We start from the raw sequence: 19,084 nt of genomic DNA, 5'->3' as shown, positions 1-19,084 counted from the left end.
GTGAGAGTGAAAATGGCAGTTTTCACAGAGGGACAGGGTGAGGATAAAGTGAATTACCAGGTGATTCTGAGAAGGGTACCTAAGATATCATGAAGAGTCTAGAAGCTAATTCTCATCGCTGTCTTCGCCACCACTTCCCCTACCACCATTGCCTTCCCCACCACGACTATCATTGCTAGCATCATCATGGTTCCCACCATTACATCATCACCATCATCATCTATGGTACCATCACGGTCATCGCTATCTTCTGTATCGTCATTGGATGAAATGCAGAGCACACTAAGAGCCCCATCAAAGCCATCCAGTTAGAAAGCAGCAAAGGCAATACAAAATACAAAGAGAAGCAGTTTTTTCATCTCTCACCCACTATTAGCTCATGTTGGTAACCACCAGCCGTCCCCTCAGCATGCCTACTGTGCAGCTGATGCTGAGAACCTGCCCTGCACAGACAGATCTCTCTATAAGTCAAATGGCTAGGGCTTTAGCTCTCTATTGTCATGTCTAGACAGGCTTCTGACCTCCCTGCCATCCAGTTCCCTCTAGCAGATCTAAGCACAGCGTTTTAAAGCCCATGTTTGAAAGTGACAGTTCATCACAGCTAACCACTGGACATCAAGATCAGCTTTGACTGGAGACAGACGTAAATAAAAGTGTGTTTAGATTGCTATGCTGTTGGTAATGAAGCGAGATGGGAGACCATGAACAACAGTGAGTAGGGCTGCAAGGAGCACATTCGTCTTCAGGTCTGTACTTAGTTCCCAGTTGCCCTGAGAAGCTCTGGCTGCTTGCATCGCACTGTTAAAGGACAAATGTGTGGTGCAACGACCATGCCAACCTTTCATCATATTCCTTCAAAATATAACCCATATTTCATATGCAATGGTGAAGCATTGCCTTACTTCCCTATGTGGGGTGACTTGTGAGGCCACATTTGTCTTTCAGAGCAAGCTTCTTGTTCATGGAATGAGAGATGACCTCTTGTAATTTATTGCCTCTTTAGGACAAAGGAACAGGTGTTTCTGAACCTGGGACCCGACTGGTTCCTGCTGCTCCTCCAGGGTCATCTGCATCCCAGCACCACCACGCTGGCATTGAAGCTGCTGCTGTACTTTCTGTCGAGCCCTTCTCTCCGTGGGCGATTTAGAGATGGCCTGTCTGCCGGATGCTGGGTGGAGTGCAGCATGGAGGGTGTGGACATCGTGATGGGTGAGTGTGTGGCTGCCTCCAGGAAGCCATCTCCATTTTGTCCTGGATATGAGCGAAGATCAAGCCCTGCTTCACCCTACGGCCCTGTCCAAGGCCTGCGTCCTTAGACTACCTTTGCTGAATCTTTCCAGGGCCTCATGCTTAGTAGCTCCTGCAAGCTACCGTCTGCTCCTCAGATCGCCTTGTCTGTTTACACACTGGGTGCATTCCTGGATGCCTCTGCTGGTGGATGCAAATTTGGCCTTCATGCCCCAGCTCAATGCCACTTCCCTCAGTACAGGAGTGGACAAACATGAGTTAGGAGAATGGATAACATCTCTCTGCTTCTATATAATATCTCTCTGATGCCCATCACAATTCATAAGCACATACCAATTTATATGAATGGCTTGATGCCTCTTCTTCCCATTATACTGTCTGCTGCATATGTACCTGGAATCTGTACATTTTTTTGAAGTGTAATAATAGCTCTTCTGCCCAGTACAGAGCTGCCTTGTTTCTTTCTGCAAAGTTGGAATTTAGTAACTGTTTTTGATGAATGAATAGGTGTATGAGTGAATGGGTGGATGTGTAGATGAATGGGTAGATGCATGAATGAAGGGATGAACATGTATATGAAAGAGTGTGAATGGACAGATGGATGGGTAGATTAATGAATGGAGGGATGAACATGTGTATGAAAGAGTGGATGGGTGGGTAGATGGATGAATGAAGGGATGAACATATGTATTATGAGTGGATGGTTGGCTAGATGAATGGGTAGATGGATGAATGAAGGGATGAACATGTGTATGAGAGAGTGGATGGATAGATGAATGGGTAGGTAGATGAATGAAGGGATGAGCATGTGTATGAAAGATAGATGGATGGATAGATGAACGGGTAGGTGGATGAGTGGAGGAATGAGCATGTTAAGAACTGGCAAGAAATGATCATGAAGCATTTTCCTGTGCTCTTGTACATGAAGCATGTTTTGTCACAGTGCTTCTGTGAGGTGGCCAGTGTGTGTGCGTTGACTCTGTAGCAGTATCTGTTCTTATCTGACTCTTATGCCTCCCCTACCTGATCAACAGACAACCTGAAGAGCCGCCCTGCAGTGCCTGACCAGAGCCCCTGCCTGCTTCCTGGGTTCCAAGTCTTGAATGACTTTCTGGCCTACCATGTTCTTATTCCAGAAGTGTACCTCATTGTGTCCTCCTTCTTCCTCCAGACACCACTCACAGAGCTGACTGATGGACCCAGAGTATGTTCTGATTCTGTATGATTATGGCTCTTCCCTAAGATTCTCTACCCCTCTACTTCTTCCTATTGGAACTATGTCTGACATTTTTCATTCCTTGCACCCCCCTAGTTAGCTTTCAGATTCCCTCTTATTAGCTTTAGAGACTTTTTTTTTTTTTTTTTTTTGGTTTGTGACAGGGTTTCTCTATGTAACAGCCCTGGTTGCTCTGGAACTTGTTTTATAGACCAGGTTGGTCTTGAACTCACAGAGATCATCTGCCTCTGCCTCATGAATGCTGGGATTAAAGGTGTGCACCACTACCACGCAGTGTATGATTTTCATGCCCCCTATTTTACTAGTGACTTTCTTGGCTCCCATCATCTCTCTTATAATACCTGATGTGATTAATCTAATCTTTCTCTTCCTGGACATGGCTAGGGAAATTACAGGACTCTAGACTGGGCATGCCCCAGTGCCCCACCTTAGGTCTCAGCTCTGTTTATCACAGATGCTCCCACTCCAGTGTCACTAGGAAACGAAGTTTTTGTTTTTTGGTGGTCTCTAGTGACTCACCCTATATAGCATTTTTCTTCTCCTCCATTTAGTTTTTCCTTTTTCATTGACTCTTCCCCCATAGACCATAAGCAAGTTCAACTATGTCCTGCTTAGACCAGAAGTTGCTCTTTAATTCATATCTTCGGCTTACTCCTGCTCCATTTCCCAGGTTTACGAATTCCTTTACTAAATTTCCCCAAAGAGGAGCCCACACCCACTGCATCATCTCACCATCCATCCACTCTTACTGATATTTGGTTCGAGCTTTTTTGGGCTTTTATACCTAAGAGGTTGGATGTAGACCCCAGCCAGCACTAGGACTCTTTCAGATTGATAACTTGGCTAGCCTTTCCACCTGGCTTCAACTTACCTGCTCTTTCTACTGTCACTCTGCTGGGTCATGTCTACAAGACAGATGTTCTGTGCTCACCTGTCATCTGTCTACCTGTTGTGCCCTTGCTCCTTTCTCCCTGTCACCTGCCACTTCTGCTGACACCTCTAGACGAGTCCTCCTTGTGCCCCATTGTATCTTATGTAGCATTGACCTTACATTAGGGGTGCTGCCTCCCCAAACCCAGAGAAAGCAGGGGACAGACGTGACCTTTGGCTCATCTTCCCAGCTGCTTGATGAACAGCAGGGCTGGTAATCACTTCTTAGCCTTTAGTTGTGTTGTTCTGAACTGAATTGGAATGGGAAAAGACATGGCTAAGACATTCAGCCCATTACCTAATCCCATATTTTGTGACTTGAATCTACATCTGATAGACACAAATAGTATGTCTATCACTTCAGCACAAGGTTCTGAATATACTGTGTTAAGTTTAATGAGACCCAGCACTTTCATTTCTCTCTGTATTATGGGAAGCAAACATCTAAGGGTCTAAGACCCGGAAGAGACACTTTACATATTCTATTTCACTTGATATTTAAACAATCCCGTGGGAGTAGATAATGTGAGCTTTCATTTCATAGAGAAGGAAATTGAACCGCCAAGAGGCTGAGTAGCTTGTCTGAGCTATTAAAAGGGCAGTGGCAGGCCTCCCGAGTCTACGCCCTGATTCCTCTCTGCCCTTTCCCTGAACCTTGGCATCCTTCTTGTCTTCTATAAGTTCATTTATCATGCCCACTGTACTTGGTTGGGACATTGAGTATTTTTGAGATTAGAGCCCAGGGCTGTGAGCATTCCAGACACGTGCTGCTCCCTGTTCTACACCTGAGCCCTGAAGAGCTCAACTTGTTGCAAGTTGCTGGGAGATGTAGCACCCCTAGAGTTGTGCGTTTCTATGAAGGTTTCATAAGGGCTCATGAACTACCCTGTTTCTGTCCTCTTATGTTTTTCCTACTGGGGACCCCTGGGAAATGCAATGCACTGTGATAAAACTTGCCACCTTAGTAGGCAGCCTTATGATTCTTCCTCCTCTACCAGGAGAGTTTGGATTCAATGCTTCAGTGGCTTCTACAGAAATATCACCAGCAAGAAGTCCTCCAGGTGGGGCTGTGCACAGAAGGCGCCTTGATGCTACTGGGGATGATAAAAGCCATCATGAGCCAGGTGAGACCTTTTCCACACACGATATACCAGAAGGTTTCAAGGGGAAGGAGTTTGGAAGGGCCAACTTATTTCTTTCCGGAAGCTCCCCAGTGTTGCCTCCGCACTTTTCTGTGAACACCCGAACCTCGAAACAGGCGCGCGCTTTCCTGACTCAAGCCCACGAGAACGGATTAATATCTTAAAGGGTTAAAACACACACACAAACACAAGAGACCGGGCTCATTTACCAAGGATCAAGTGGCAAATGGCAGCTTTATTAAGCATAAGTCGGGTATATATACTGTGGGGCAGAAAGACACCAGCCCCCCATCAGGAACAAGGAAAGAGAAAAATCAGGGGGCCGCACCCAAGGTCGGAGAGCAGCTGAACAGAGAAAAGAGGAACCTTTCTTTCTCTGACCTGGGAACCTTGTCTGTGGCGAGAACCTTGCTTGCAGGTGGAATTACCATAAGAGTAGAGGGAGAGTTCTCTCTAAGCTACACCCTTGGGCTGTAGGTGAAATTATCATAACAGGAGAGGGCGAGTTCTCTCTATGCACACCCTCAAGCTGGTGCAGTGGAACCAGGAAGCAGAACAGCCCTGCATAGCGCCTCAGGAAAAATGGGGAACCTGTGTACCTACACCCCAGTAATGCTGGTGTTATTAATCCATTCTCCATTACACAGCAGAATGCCTGTGACTGTAATTTACAAGGGATTGAGGCTGATTTAGCTCAAAGATATGAATCATGGGATGTCCATGAACATGGTACCAGCACCTGCCTGGCATGTGGCACAGGAACCACTTGATTTTGACCATCAAGGTTCATGAGCAATGGGTAGGAGGGGTTATTGTAGACGTGGAGGCAGCTGTGACTGGTGAAGGCTATTCGGTCTGGGAACAGGAGTGACCAATGTCAAGCTAGATCAGCAAGGACTTGGGTAAGAGATCGAGAAAGTCAATTTCATTCCGCAGAAACCAAGCCCGACGAGAGGCTTGTTATGTTTGGAAACTTCACTGTTTTTGTTAAAATCGTATATAATTATCATCTTTCACATACAAACAAAATAAAAACATGAACCTAAAAGTCATCTGACACTCCCTCACCTAGGCATGGCCACTGTGAACTGTAGTGGAATAGTCTGGCATCTTTGGAAGTCATACAATGTCCTCAGAATCACATAGCAAGTTTCCTTTTATTTCTCCAATATTTAGTGAACGTATTTTTTTTGTGAACATATTTTTATATTAAGAAAGTAGAAAAATGTAAGACTTATGCATGGATAGAATAGGTGTGTCCTTTATACATGCATATTGTGTTGCTTGGTATTTTGGCTCAGTTAGAGCCTGCATTGGTGATTAGGAGGCTACCTTATAGCTTTGGGGCTGTGATGTCAGTTCACGGCAGGAGTGCATAAGAACGAAGCTACACCCTTACAATGGTCAGAAAGCAGAGACAAACCTCATGTTCAACAATCCCACTTTGGGCTACACTCCCAATGACTCAAGACTTCCTATTTGTCCCAAGTTTGTGGAGTTTCCAACACCTTTAACAGTGCCAATCCTTTAACACATGGGCCCTTGAGGGACATAGCAGCTCCAGACGGGAGCTGGTCTCTTCTAATTTATTTTCTGGGTGATTGTTTCCACTTTCTTACTCTCAGTTCTGAGTTCATGCTTTCTTTCTACCAGTTTTTATATTTTTTTTAAGAACCTGAAAGCCTTTGGGCTTATTTTTGAGAACACTATCTTGGATAAATTGATCAGTGTGCTGATTTATTTATATCAGTTTCTAAGATTGTTATATTTGACATCTTCAATTGTTATTTCCCAGAATTCCTGTGGTTATGTTTTTAAAGATCTCTTGGTTCCCAATTCCCATGTGGCTGAGAGTATGTATACACACACACACACACACACACACACACACACACACACACACACACATACACATATATATTTACAGTTTTTGTCTTTTCTAAATTTACTCATTCTACTGGAGGACTAATATGCAATTAATTTTTGGAATATCTGAGATGTGTATTTTCTGTTTGTAACATGAGGAATCTGTTGTCTACCAAGAACAATGATAGACACTCATATAAAACTAAAAAAAAAAAGTTGTATAATGTGCTGAGGGAAATGAAAGGCCAAATGTTTTCAATGCATTAGCAAACACATTGACTCCACATATTAAGGATATTAGTTTGATATATAATTAACGGAGACAAAGCCACTCAGCGACTGATCTAATATAGTGAAAGTGCCTGCTTTGAAAGTAACATTTGCCAATTTCAATAGATAAGATTTTACACATGGCAAACATTTAAAGGGATACAGGACAAAGTCCGCAATTTAAACACAAAAATAATGCTAAAAGCTAGCTCTGAAACAGTTTTATTTTATTTTCAGTTAGAAATTTTTTTTGTTTGCTCTCACACCCTTGCCAAGTAGTGCTATAGACCAGCTTGCCTGTTCTTGAACTTAGTGTAAATGGAAACACAGGGCATACATTCTGCACCTGGCTTTCACTCACCACTCCCATGGTTCTGAAGTTCATGGTTTTCACTGCTGAGGATTATCCTAGAATAGATAGTCACCACTGATGCTTTCTGAGATCTTGCCATTCTGAAGTACCTACCATGAATGATGCTGTTGCAAGCCTATAACACATGTGTTTTGGCAGAGGCACATATTCTTTTCTGTTGGAATGTACATAGGCTGGAAGTTATGGGTTATAAGCTTACTTCACTCTAGAGTGCCAAATTGTTCTCCAAGGTGGAAGACCCAATGTGTATGCTCACCAGGTCTTATTCTGGGGTGGTTCTGGCTGCTGTATGTCTTTGACATGTTTTCACTGTTAGGTTTGGTGGTTGGTTTGTTTTTCATTTTGCTATATGGGACAGTCTTGTGGAATCGGCACAATGTCTCTACTGTGGGTATGTCAGAACTGAAGCTTTGGGGTTAATTCACCTAAGCAGAGTCCCTGGCTGAAGGGCAGCAAAGGCACGTGCACTCAGCATTAGTGACATATGCCCTGAGCTTTTGGGATCTCTGTTGAGTGGCAGAAAAAAAAAATCCAAGTTTCTCTTCCAAAAGCCCAAGTCTTGCATATGTGCATCTGACCTCATCTTCCAGCTGCTTCTGTGCTTACCCCAGGCCAGTCACTTGAAAATACCCACGCGGCCACACTTTCTCATTTTATTCTCACGGCAATAATCTTCCAAAATGGGCCTAGCATGCTTCTCAGTTGACAGAACTGGAACCCATGGTGCAGGGAGGGTAAGATTCACCCCCAAAGACACAGCGTTGTTAAGTAGAAGAGGAGAGGCTCCATCTGGAGGGAGCCCTGGGAACTCCCTTCTCCACATTCACCTCTAAACCCAGCATTACAGAACTCACAGGAGACCCAGAATGCAGGCTGTTGCGGGGAGTTCCTCCCAGCCTACCTGCTCCAGTCCACCTCCAACTCATATGGGGCCTGGAAGTGTGATTTCAGGGGCCTCCAATGTCTTGCTTGTTCCTTCTCCATACACTAGATTTTAGTTTTCCAGCACAAGGTACAGTCCAGACCTTCTTGAGCACAGGCCATTCCCACCCAAGCCCACCAGGTCAGCACCAGCGGCCAGGCTGCTGGGGGAAATAAGGAATCCATATATGAGAGCGACTGCGGCTGAACAATCAAAGCTCTCAAAGCAAGGGCCCCAGTGTCTACATAGGAGTCATCTGTCATAGGCGGAGTGTTGATTCTGGGTTGGTGAAACTCTACAGGGAAGGGGCATAAGCATGAGGCTGACCAATTTGAAGTTCCAGGTGTCTGTTCAGAATAGCAAGACCCCCAGACAGGGGTTGGATGTCCCAGCTGGGGCACATGTTGGCTTCTAGATGGGCAGCTGTGAACATTAGACAAGGGAACTGGGGTCCAGGAAGACACAGGGATTGGTCAGGACCCAGGTGGTGGAGGCTCGTTCATGTAGTCTGGACCAGAGGAGAAGAGATCACATTGTGGGAAGAAGCTCATGTCCAGATATGGCACTGGGGTTCAGCTCAGTACAGCACAGAACTATATAGTCCAGGCTCCTGGTTGGCAGGGCTAGGTCTCTTTAAGCCCTGCTCAGTCAAGGTGGGCCCCAGTGTGGGTCAGGGTGGAGTCTCTAGTGGGGAAATCGGCTCTGGACTGAATAAGACTGGATTGAGCGGTGACAGGCATATTCTCCCGAGTTCAGTATGCCAAGTCTACTAGTACAAGTCATACTAGCAGGGATAGTATGGGGACCCAGAAGACCCTAGCACACCTCCTCGACTCACTCTTGAATTTCATCTACTGGGTGGTCTTTGGTGGAGTAGACCTTTCCAGGCCTATGTGTCCCACTGCAAAACAGAGGTAAACACGGAGCCTATTCCCTAAAGGTTTGGGGTGCGTGAAGAGTTGCATGTCAAACACTTAGAACAATGTCCACGCCTGTTCTCTGAGCAGTGCCTGCTGCTGCCCAGCTGTCTTAGGCATGTCATATGGAGTCTCTGGAAGGCGTCCCCCCCGGATTCCAGCTTCTCCGTCTCTCACTCAACTCCCCTGCCCCGTCATGCTGCTGCATGCTGTGCCGCAGGCCATGTCTCACAGAGTGTGTCCTCAGCCCCCTGCAGGTTCAGGAGATCGTGCCTGGGAGCGAACCTTCCCCAGGAGCATTCTTCAGTTCCTCGGCCTGGTGCAGCGCTCCTATCCCCAGGACCCAGCATGGAGGACCCCTGACTTCCTTCAGACCTTGGCCATCATCACTTTCCCCCTGGAAGTGCAGAAGGTAGGACTCGCCTTGTTCTGAGGTCTCAGGGTGAGCAGCTGTGAGCAGCATCACCCTTCATGGGTGAAGGACTGATACCTCCCTGCCTCCCAAAGGTAAAATGCATGTTAAGCATCTTGACTGGACACTGAATAAACAATGTGGGTCATTTCCCTCCTCTTAGCTGAGGTGCAGCTCAAGGTCAAGTTCAGCTCCAAGAGTCCAGTTTTTTCGTTTGTCTTTTTTATTTGTTAGAAACCTCAATCGTGAGATGTTTGAACATAGCTCAAGTTCAAATATACATGGAACATATACCACCCTGGTCTTGGGAAACTATTATCCCATGCCAGGGACCTCTTGCCATCTGTGCCACAGACAGGGAGTAGGTGGTGCCATTGTTTTGCCTTCCACCTTCTGTTTTTAGCACTGTTTGTATCTTTGCCCCCCTTGGGCTTGATCCAGGTCTTTTTCTGGGCAGTAAACTTGTGAGGGCCCAGCTCAGAGTTGGGTGGACCAAGAAGAATGAGGACACAGGACTCACTTGGGGCGAGGAGAGGAGGTCTTGAATAGCGATTGCTAGAAGGTTAGAGATGAGGCTTTGGGGGAGATGTGTGAGTTTGAGGCACAGAAGGAGTCCCAGCAGGTCAAAGGTGGGTGCATCAGAGCTGTGTGGAAGTCAAAAGCCTTGGATGGGAGCTGAGAGGGGGGCCTGAGGAGCAAATAGAGGAGGAAGAAGGGCAGAAATCTACGCTTCTGTCACGAGCCTGGTGAATTAGGAAGCAGAGACCCAGAGGGAGCCAGGATGTTGTTTGCATATTGTAATGAAGGCCAGTAGGGCATATTAGAAGCAGAACTTAATGCCCCCCACTAAATCTCACAGAGTTGGGCGTGGGCATCTCCACATGCCGAAAAGCCAGTGTGTTGAGTGAGGTGCCCTGATCCAGCCCCTTCCTGAAGTGTGTGCATGGCGACAGCACTCATCTCCTGAGCCCCTGGTACACAGGCTTGACCCAGGTGCTTTGTATAACCCAATGGCACCAGATGAAGGCAATGCCAGCCAGAGAACACAGTGACTCAGAAAGCAAAATGGCTCTGTGTACCCTTGGGCTGAGCGTGGCGTCCTGAGGTCCATCTGGCCAAAGGATGGCAAGACTGAGGACCACTACCTTTCTCAGGACTAACAAATGTGGTCCTCCAAACCTGTGTCCTTTCCATTACGGTCAGCTGAAAATAAACAGAGACTAGGACTGGAGTCTAAGCCAGTGCACTGTATCAGTGGGCTCCATGTTTGGGAGTGTTACCAGTCTCAGATGGAAATACTTTTAGACATTAAACTTGTTCTTATCTGCCGACAACATGCCCAATTTTTCATCCATAAACAATACATCTTAACAACACGAATGTTCCATTAAGCACTGCCACCCATGTGGAGATGATGAAATATTGGGTGGGGGGGATATGGGCAGGATCTATGCAAACACTCTATCATTTTCTAGAAAGGAGTTAGACATCTTGGGACTTTGATATCTTCAGGGATTCCTAGAATCACTATCCCACGGATGCTCAGGGACAGGAACATTTAGGTTAAACAAGGAAGTTAAAGATAAAGGCTAAAAGATGTGTAAAAAAAATGAGAAAGCGATCATACAGAGGTTTGACAAATTCACATAAACTCGAGTGACTCACTAGAAAAATAAGTGAAAAATCCAGGAAGACCCAAAGAAGCCCACAGCTGGCTGCAGCTAGGAGAGGCCTGCATTCCAGAGTCAGGTGACCTGGGCCAGGCAGGGAGAAGGATGGTGCTTCAGGTTGCTCTTACTCTTCTCAGGCACCCAAAGTCCATGGCTGGGCACTGTAACCCTGGTGCTGTGTCTGGGCCAGGTTTAGCCTCTGCTGAGCTGGGGGATTTTAGCCAAATACACACTGACCCAAGGTGCCTCCTTCGTATAGTCACCCGCCTTCTGTGGGAGAGAAGCAGAGGAAAGAAGTTCCTCCCTCCACAGTCGTTTCTCCAGCCAACAAGCCCTTCTTAGGGCTCCCAATCTGGTTTTGGAGTTCTCTTCATCCTACCTGGCCTCAGCTAAGTCAGCCTCGCCAGGCCTTTGTTGCACAGACAATGCGACGGAGCCTCCCCTTGCAGGCGGCGGGTGGGCAAAAGTTTCCCATTTGCTGTGAATTTATATGGCACCTTTCCAGGCGAGACGGCACGGAGCTAATTAATGCAGTCACCACATCCCTAGGTGCCATTAAATTCATTTTATGGCTTAATTAAGAATAGCTGCATTAATTTTATGAATGAGCAAAGGGAGGTGCCAACAGATGAAGGCACATGAAAAGTTCACGGGGCGGGAGTCCACAGTCCCTGGCCATGTGTCCTTGGGTCTGTTGTTTGGCTTCCAACATCTCCGTGTCATCCTGGGCTATCTAGGGGAATGAGCTCTGGACACTTAAAAAAAAAAAAAAAAGTTCCAGACAGCTTTGGGGATCTGGGGAAGATTGTCCAGCTTTGTCTCTGTCTTTCACATGGGGGTGCTGTTTGTCAACATTAGCAGGGCCTCGACAGGTGGAGGCCTGGGGACTGAGGACAGGAGCTGTATCCCAGAGCCAGACATCATCATACCCAGTACGGCATTCTAGATCTCCTTTCTGGTCTCTGACTCTGTGACTCTTGTGGGGCATCTCGGACAGCTGTGGCCACAGTACAGGCCGTTTAGCCCCAGGCCAACCTTAAGGCCTCTGCAGAAGAGGTTTCCATGCAGGAGCTGGGCTTGTTGAGAATCCTGCCCACACTGTTCTGAACAGAGGTATGTGGGGAAAGGCTTCCGGGCCCACCACACTGCTGTGTGGCTTGTCTTCTAGGAGCCAGTATCTGAGACCTCTGGAAACACCAGCAGTCCTGGAACCTCCCCGGAACCCAACAGTCCTGCGGAGGAGTTCCAGGATTCTTTCAAGTCACATCCAGCTCGAAGGCAGCTGAGAGAGTTCATGCAAATCCTCCTGAGGGAGCTGCTGCTTGGAGTGTCCAGCCCCAAGCAATGGTTGCCCTTGGAGGTACTCCTGGAGGTAGGTGTTTGTGAACTGTGGGAGGTGGGAGGGGACTGGCCCTCAAGGGCAGACACTTCCTGACGGAAGGGACCAGCTGGCTATTGGGAGAGTGACTGTTAGTATTGCAGTGGCCTGGTGTGGAGCCTGTGAACCTCCAGTCTTGGCAGAGCAACAGATGCGAGGTCCTTAGATCAGAGAGTTTTGTGGAAGTGAATTCTGGAGCAGAAGTTAGTTCAAGAATGCTCTCAGCCCCAGTCCCTGGGGAAGTGGCATGCTGTGTCCCAGAGACAGTTCACCTTGAGATACTTGCCAGGTGCCCATTGTCTGTGCGCTCCTAGGACTTGCTTCTTCACTCTGGGGGAGGGTATCACTTCCTGGATCATCAGAAGACAGTGCCTTAACACCTCAGAGAAAGGCAATCCTGACCAGGCAGCAGCCCACACTAGGCAGGCAAGGACGTGTGGTCACTGAGAGGACATGACGACTCAGTGGCCGCCATCTCAGTCCCAGGCCATGTTTTCAGGCTTCTCCGGATGGTGTCACCAGTCAGCAGAAGAGGGACTTCCAGTCTGAGGTCCTCCTTTGTGCCATGGACATATTCTACATCAAAAGACAGGGTAGCATGCCGACCCTAAGAGGTGAGTGGTTTTTGCCTTCTCTGTTCCTCATGTTGGACAGCACATTGGGTCACCAAGATCCCAGGTTGAGTGTTGCCGTCCCCTGCCATGTCCATCTCTGCATGCATCTTCAGCAGACCTCTGTTGACACAGATGGGGTAACAGTTTCTATTTTCCATGACATCCCTGCGAAAGTTGGGCCATTCTGAGATAGAAACTCCTTCTGTCTTCTGGGTTCATATCAGTCTCCTCTGACGTCATCAGAAACCCAGCTCATTACTGCGGGAGTGTGAGATAACTGAGCCTAGCACACTCTAATATTCCTTAACCATGCTGATGATGGAATCACTGCCCAATAAACATTCCTTGAATAAAGGGGCCCAATGAAGATGCTGCCGCTATCCCTCAACACTTGAGGTCTTAGTTACAGGACAGCTGAGACTTCTCAAATTCCATGTGACATGGCTTGCCGCTAGGATTTTCTCATGTGGCACAGTGTTGAAACTTGTTTGTGACTTTCTTTTGGTATCTGGCACAGAGGAAGGTAGGGCATAACAAAGGCAAAGTATTGACATAGCAACCCCACAGTTTGTCTTGGTTGGGGACCTGGATGGTGTGGAGGACAGTCTTGGCTAAGGCAGAGTATTGACATAGCAACCCCACAGTTTGTCTTGGTTGGGGACCTGGATGGTGTGGAGGACAGTCTTGGCTAACTCAGGACGATTCTAGGAATCATCTGAGATATCCACACACTGAGGAGAACACACTGCCTGCTGTGTAAGTGAATCTGGCTGTCCGTTCTTTCCTCGTTTGTTCTAGTTTGCTTTCTATTCTGTGGTAAAAGACTATCACCAAATGCAGCTTGGGGAGGAAAGGGTTTGTTTGCCTTATGCATCCTGGCATCCTGATCAGTCTCCCACTGAGGAAGTTAAGGCAGGAATGCAAACAGAGAATGAAGTAACGCTGCTACTGGCTTGCTCCCCATGAATTGCTCAGTTTGCTTTCTTACTCGGGACCATGTATGCAGGGGTCCCACCACCCTCAGTTACTGTGTCCTCTCACCTCTATCATTAGTCGAGAAAATGCTCCACTGACTTGCTTCCAGGCCACTCTGATGGAGGCAATTCCACAACTGTTGTTCTCTCGTTCCCGACAGCTCTAGCTTGTGTCAAGTTGACTAAAATCTAGCCAGCACATCAGTCAAACATGACGGCATGCCTGGGGCCCCCTCCTCATCTATCTTGAACATTCAGTTCCCTTGGTTTCATGTCAAAGAAGCCCCAGAAGGAACATTCTTTTGCGTGTCTTCTCATCCTCTGATTTGTATCACTGGTTCAGTCACAATCTGTTGGATTTAAGTAAATATGTGCTCAGTGTGCACCTACTAGAGGCTCCGTCTTCAGAACACTGGAGCACACACGTGACTAGGACATGGTCACCACGAGGGACTTGCAGACTGTGGGGTGGATAAGCCCACTGGACTCTAGTATCCGTCTTTCTCCTTACCCCATCTAGGGAGTACGGAGCCTCAGGCAAACCCAGAAGCTGCGGCTGTTCCTTCCCTTGCAAGTATTTCCTACTTCACCCAGAAGCTGGTGGAGAAGCTGTACAGTGGGATGTTCTCCGCAGATCCCAGGCACATCCTCCTCTTCATCATAGAGCACATCGTGGTGGTAAGAAGCCACCTGCTGATGGGCGGAGAGGCCTCCTGGTTCCTACAGATCTGTCCAGGAGTTGAGATAGAATCCAAGTCGCTGGGGAAGGGAGGGCTCTTTAAATGCAGGTGTGCCTGGTAGTCACGGCAAACCCTGAAGGGTGGTCCCTCAGGCCCAGTTCAGCCTTCCTGCCTTCGGCCTTCCACACCCACAGCCCCTAAGCGTGGTTTGAGAGGTGGGGACGGGATAATGATGAGAACATGAACCCTACCTATCAGCAGGCTGTAAGCAAATGGGACTTCACAGCCGAGAAATAGGGCACTAACCATTCTGCTCCAAGGGAACAACCCAGCTAACAAACCAACTTGGCAGATTGAAAACTGCCCGTGATTGACTTATAGCCTGTAGAGGATGGACGGAGTTTTGGAGTTCCCTGTGCTAAGGCTACATACTCTGGCCCTCTGCAGCCACTCCTGAGTTGCTAATCAATGGGATAAAATCTATTGGCTCCGAATTTTTGGGGGACATGTGAAGGAAAGGCACAGCTCAGGGGTCCCAGGTGACCCTGCTGACCACCTAACTACCCTGACCTCAGGTTCTCATCCCTAAAGTGAGGTCATCTAATTGTCTACTTCATGATATCATGCCATTTAAATAAAGTGATACATGTAAATATATATACATATATAATTTAATTATGTATGATACATGATACCAAACAACAAAATAAATACATAATATTTTTGCTATATATAAAGATATATACATATTTTGTTATATATAATTGAATATATTGTTGTATAATAACAGTACTGGGACTATTAACTACATTTGCAATTGTTAATACTGTTGTGACTATTATCACATGTGCTTGGTTTTAACCACAGATATTAACAACATATTTTCTCATACTGAATATCAGCCACATGACCAGTGTTTCTGAAACTTCTGGTTACTAAATTCATTTCCCAAAATATGGCTGTGGACCGTTCTTAGCATCTTTGTCTTTACATGAGTTTCTACTTGAATTCTGAAAATTACCTTTATGGGTCCGTCTCTTCAATAGAGGCTCTGTTTCAATCAAGCTGTTTATTGTTAATTGGGTCTGTGTGTAAAGTTGCAAGCTGTTCATGAGTGCACATGTGTCTTCTTTTGGTGATTCAGGTCATTGAGAGCCCTTCTTCCCAAAGAGATACTGTCATGAGTGCTTTATACAGCAGTTTGAATAAAGTCGTCCTGCACTGCCTCTCCAAGCCCCAGCAGTCCCTGTCTGAGTGTCTTGGCCTCCTCAGGATCCTGGACTTCCTACAGGAGCACTGGGACATTATCTTTGCCACTTACAATTCCAATGTCAGCTTCCTCCTGTGCCTCATGCATTGTCTTTTGCTATTGAATACCAGGAGGTAAGAACTGGGACTTTCTTCTCTGCCAGTGGTCAGCACAGAAGGAAAGGATATCTGGTTATATCAATAAATAGGTCAATATAAACGGAAGAAGCTTTCTGTTGATCAAGATAGCAAAAGCTGTGTGCAGTGTTTTATAATTGCCAAGCCATCCCCTAATCTGTGTGACTGAGCAACTAGAGGCATCAAAAATAGTAATAATTTATCTTATTTCCACAATTCTAAGATATTAAATTGATTTCATTTTTTGAGGCAGAAGATGGCAAACATTAAGCATATACATTGATTTTTTTTAAAAAGCCAGTTTTCAGAAACATTAATATTTAATAAATGCAATCTTAGTATGGAAAGATTTCATGATTCAATGTACTATGCAAGCTAGAGATAATTTCCTTTGCAGAAACTACAGGGATCCAGAACAATATCAACAGACACACTTGCGTAAGAAACCCTGATAAACTGCTGGTGACTAGGCCCTCTTTCCGGAAGCCCCACTTGACCATGGTGCTTGACCCCATGTATGTTCGGCTCAACTCCCTGCACCTTTAGCTGGAAAACATTTATTCTTTCATCTGAAGTGCTTGGGACTGGTGGGTCCATAGGACTCACGCAAAGATGGGGGTAGACTACCAAAGTTTATTAAACCAGAAGCAAACTTTATTCCAGGAAAAAAATAAAAAGAGAATAAAAAACAAATCTCTATGGGGCACGAAAAGCTTATCAGCTAACTGAGCTGACAGCCAGAGATAGACTTGTAAGGCTGTGGCCATGGGCTGTTTCTGACCTCCCCGTTTTATAGGAAGAAGGCATGAGCAAAAGAATTTTTACAACTTTGAGGTAAAACTCAGATACAATTTGCCTGTGTGTGTGTGTGTGTGTGTGTGTGTGTGTGTGTGTGTTTAACAATTTCCATTAACTGGGTTTTTAAGTTAAACTAGTGTTTGTATTTAGTCCATTGTTTCTTCTGGCACTTTCTGATGGTACTTACCAAAGCGCTATCCTCCCCTATACTGACAGTTTTGTGTAGCCGTGTAGGGTATGGGAAAATACACAACCAAACATCAGGTACATCCCATCATTTAGAAGTTAACTCAGCTCACATTAATTGCTGGTCATGAGTGGCTGGGGGTGGATGGTGGGGAGCATCTAAAAACTGACCCTCAGTTTGCAGAGGGCCACTACAGCCTTGCAGACAGAGCTAAGAGTTGTAAAGCAAAGTACCCCCTGTTAAGTTAATCCTTAAGCTGCTGAGAAAGCTGCTCTCATTTTCCTAGGATTACAATTTTATATTTCTTTATTCCTACATTCTTATTTCTGGAATCTACATTTCTATATTCTTTTTCTTAGACTCTTCAGGGGACATATGTGTTTCATATTTTGGATTTTTAAAAAATTTGAAATATTTGCATACATTTCTATCTATATCTATATTTGTATCTCTCTACATATATGATGTATATGCATATATATGTATAATGTATGTAAAATTAAATATAATGGGTTGTATCAGAAGTAAACAACATGTTCATTTATTTCTAATATACCTTACATCATGTGACCTATGCACACTATGTTTAGTACATGTTTGTTCCAATTGGGAAACACCACATGAGGTCAAGTGTAGAATTTTTCCGCTTACAGTATCATTTTGTTTTGAAAAATTTCAGATTCTGGGATTTTTTGACCTCTAGCTGTTAGGCTGGGGATGCTTGCTCATACAGAGGCTGTGAATGCAGCTTCTCATCAAGAGAGCTGTGCTGAGTGAAATGAGAAAAAGACAGCAGGGTATTAGACTTGGCTCTGTCATTTCGTCTTTCCTTCCGTTTGAGTCGCACTACGCAGACCAAGCTGCCTCAAACTCTCAGCAGTCCCTCTGTTCCAGCCTCTTGCACACTAGGAGTACAGGTGTTCACTGGCTTCCCAAGCATCTCTCTCTCTCCCTGCCCTGCCCCCACCCCGGGTTTTATTTTTGAGAAGTAGCTTAGTCTGGCCTCATCTACCACCATGCCCAATGTGGCTTTTCTGGATCATACTTGTGTCAGTATAAATTATAAGTATAATCACTTGAAAACAATAACTTCACTAAACCTGAAGCTATTCCTATTGAACATCAGCTGTCACTAGGGCTGCCTCAATTACTACTCTCTAGGAAGCCAAGCATTGTACCCGCAGAAGGTTGAAGCAGCAAGGTCGGGAGGTCAAGGCCAGCCTGGACTAAATAGAGGCCTTGGGGAGCCCCAGGGAAGCCTCTATCTGAGAGGAGACACTTGTTCTTCCATTTTTTAATATGTAAAATACCCATTTTCAGTGCTTGGTTAATCTGGAGGCTTTTCCTTGTCTCTTTATGTGGGAGCCCAGGTGAGGGGACCTGAATGCCCTTTTGCATATTGGGATTGGCATCCTCCTCAGGCCCCTCTGTAGAACATTTTATTCTCTAAATTTCAGCAGTGGTCATTCTTGTACATGGGCAGAGTTTTATTTCTATGTTTGCTATTTTAGATTTGAACTGCAGATTATAAGTATTTTTTTTTTCTGCATCTGGAAGAAGGCACACGGCACTAGCATGAATGGGCTTGCCACCGTGTAAGGTTTTTTGGGGAGTCCAGTGTGTGAATGGTTGGGCTTCCATTAGAACTGGAAGTGTGAAGTCTGGAGCCCTGGTAAAACTAAAATATGAAGTGTGTATTTACAAATTACTATGTTTCCAAAATGGTTATAGCAGAGTCCTTCAGAGTGTAGGACCCAGCGCAGACACAGGCCCTGGGAACCAGCCCTGGCACTGTGGGGTGGTATCAAAGTTCAACAGAGTCATCAGTGCTTTGGGAGACGACAGGAACAAGGCACCGAAAGATGAGTCAGAGTCTCTACTGCAGGCACAAGTAAATTTCATAAGCTAGGACAACCTATAACGGTAAGGCATTCTCCAGCTGACTGGAAAGCCATTGCTCAATATCAGTTGTAGACATCATTATGATGTATTTGTTTTAGATTGACTTGGTGTGCTTTTCTATGTTGATATATACTGATTTTAAGGGGTGGCCTTTTACCATAAAGAACCGTGGCATGGT

General features: G+C 45.9%; 1 protein-coding gene across 8 annotated transcripts in view; it reads left to right on the top strand.

Annotated features, from left to right (window-relative positions):
- The window catches only part of Wdfy4 (WDFY family member 4), a 236,893-nt gene that overhangs the window by 98,182 nt on the left and 119,627 nt on the right, over nucleotides 1-19,084 (top strand). For all 8 annotated transcript variants that reach the window (XM_087906241.1, XM_087906246.1, XM_087906242.1 and 5 more), the window contains 8 exons: nucleotides 1,004-1,209; nucleotides 2,283-2,452; nucleotides 4,414-4,539; nucleotides 9,153-9,317; nucleotides 12,156-12,359; nucleotides 12,865-12,979; nucleotides 14,474-14,631; nucleotides 15,778-16,016. In XM_087906241.1, coding sequence (XP_087762367.1) covers nucleotides 1,004-1,209; nucleotides 2,283-2,452; nucleotides 4,414-4,539; nucleotides 9,153-9,317; nucleotides 12,156-12,359; nucleotides 12,865-12,979; nucleotides 14,474-14,631; nucleotides 15,778-16,016 — 1,383 coding nt within the window. The remainder of the gene's footprint in view (nucleotides 1-1,003; nucleotides 1,210-2,282; nucleotides 2,453-4,413; nucleotides 4,540-9,152; nucleotides 9,318-12,155; nucleotides 12,360-12,864; nucleotides 12,980-14,473; nucleotides 14,632-15,777; nucleotides 16,017-19,084) is intronic.

The sequence above is a fragment of the Myodes glareolus genome, chromosome 5, assembly GCF_982192425.1.
Source record: "Myodes glareolus chromosome 5, mMyoGla1.1, whole genome shotgun sequence".
Taxonomy (NCBI): Eukaryota; Metazoa; Chordata; class Mammalia; order Rodentia; family Cricetidae; genus Myodes; species Myodes glareolus.
The sequence above is the reverse complement of the archived record's forward strand: the minus strand, read 5'-3'. Positions and strand labels throughout refer to the sequence as shown.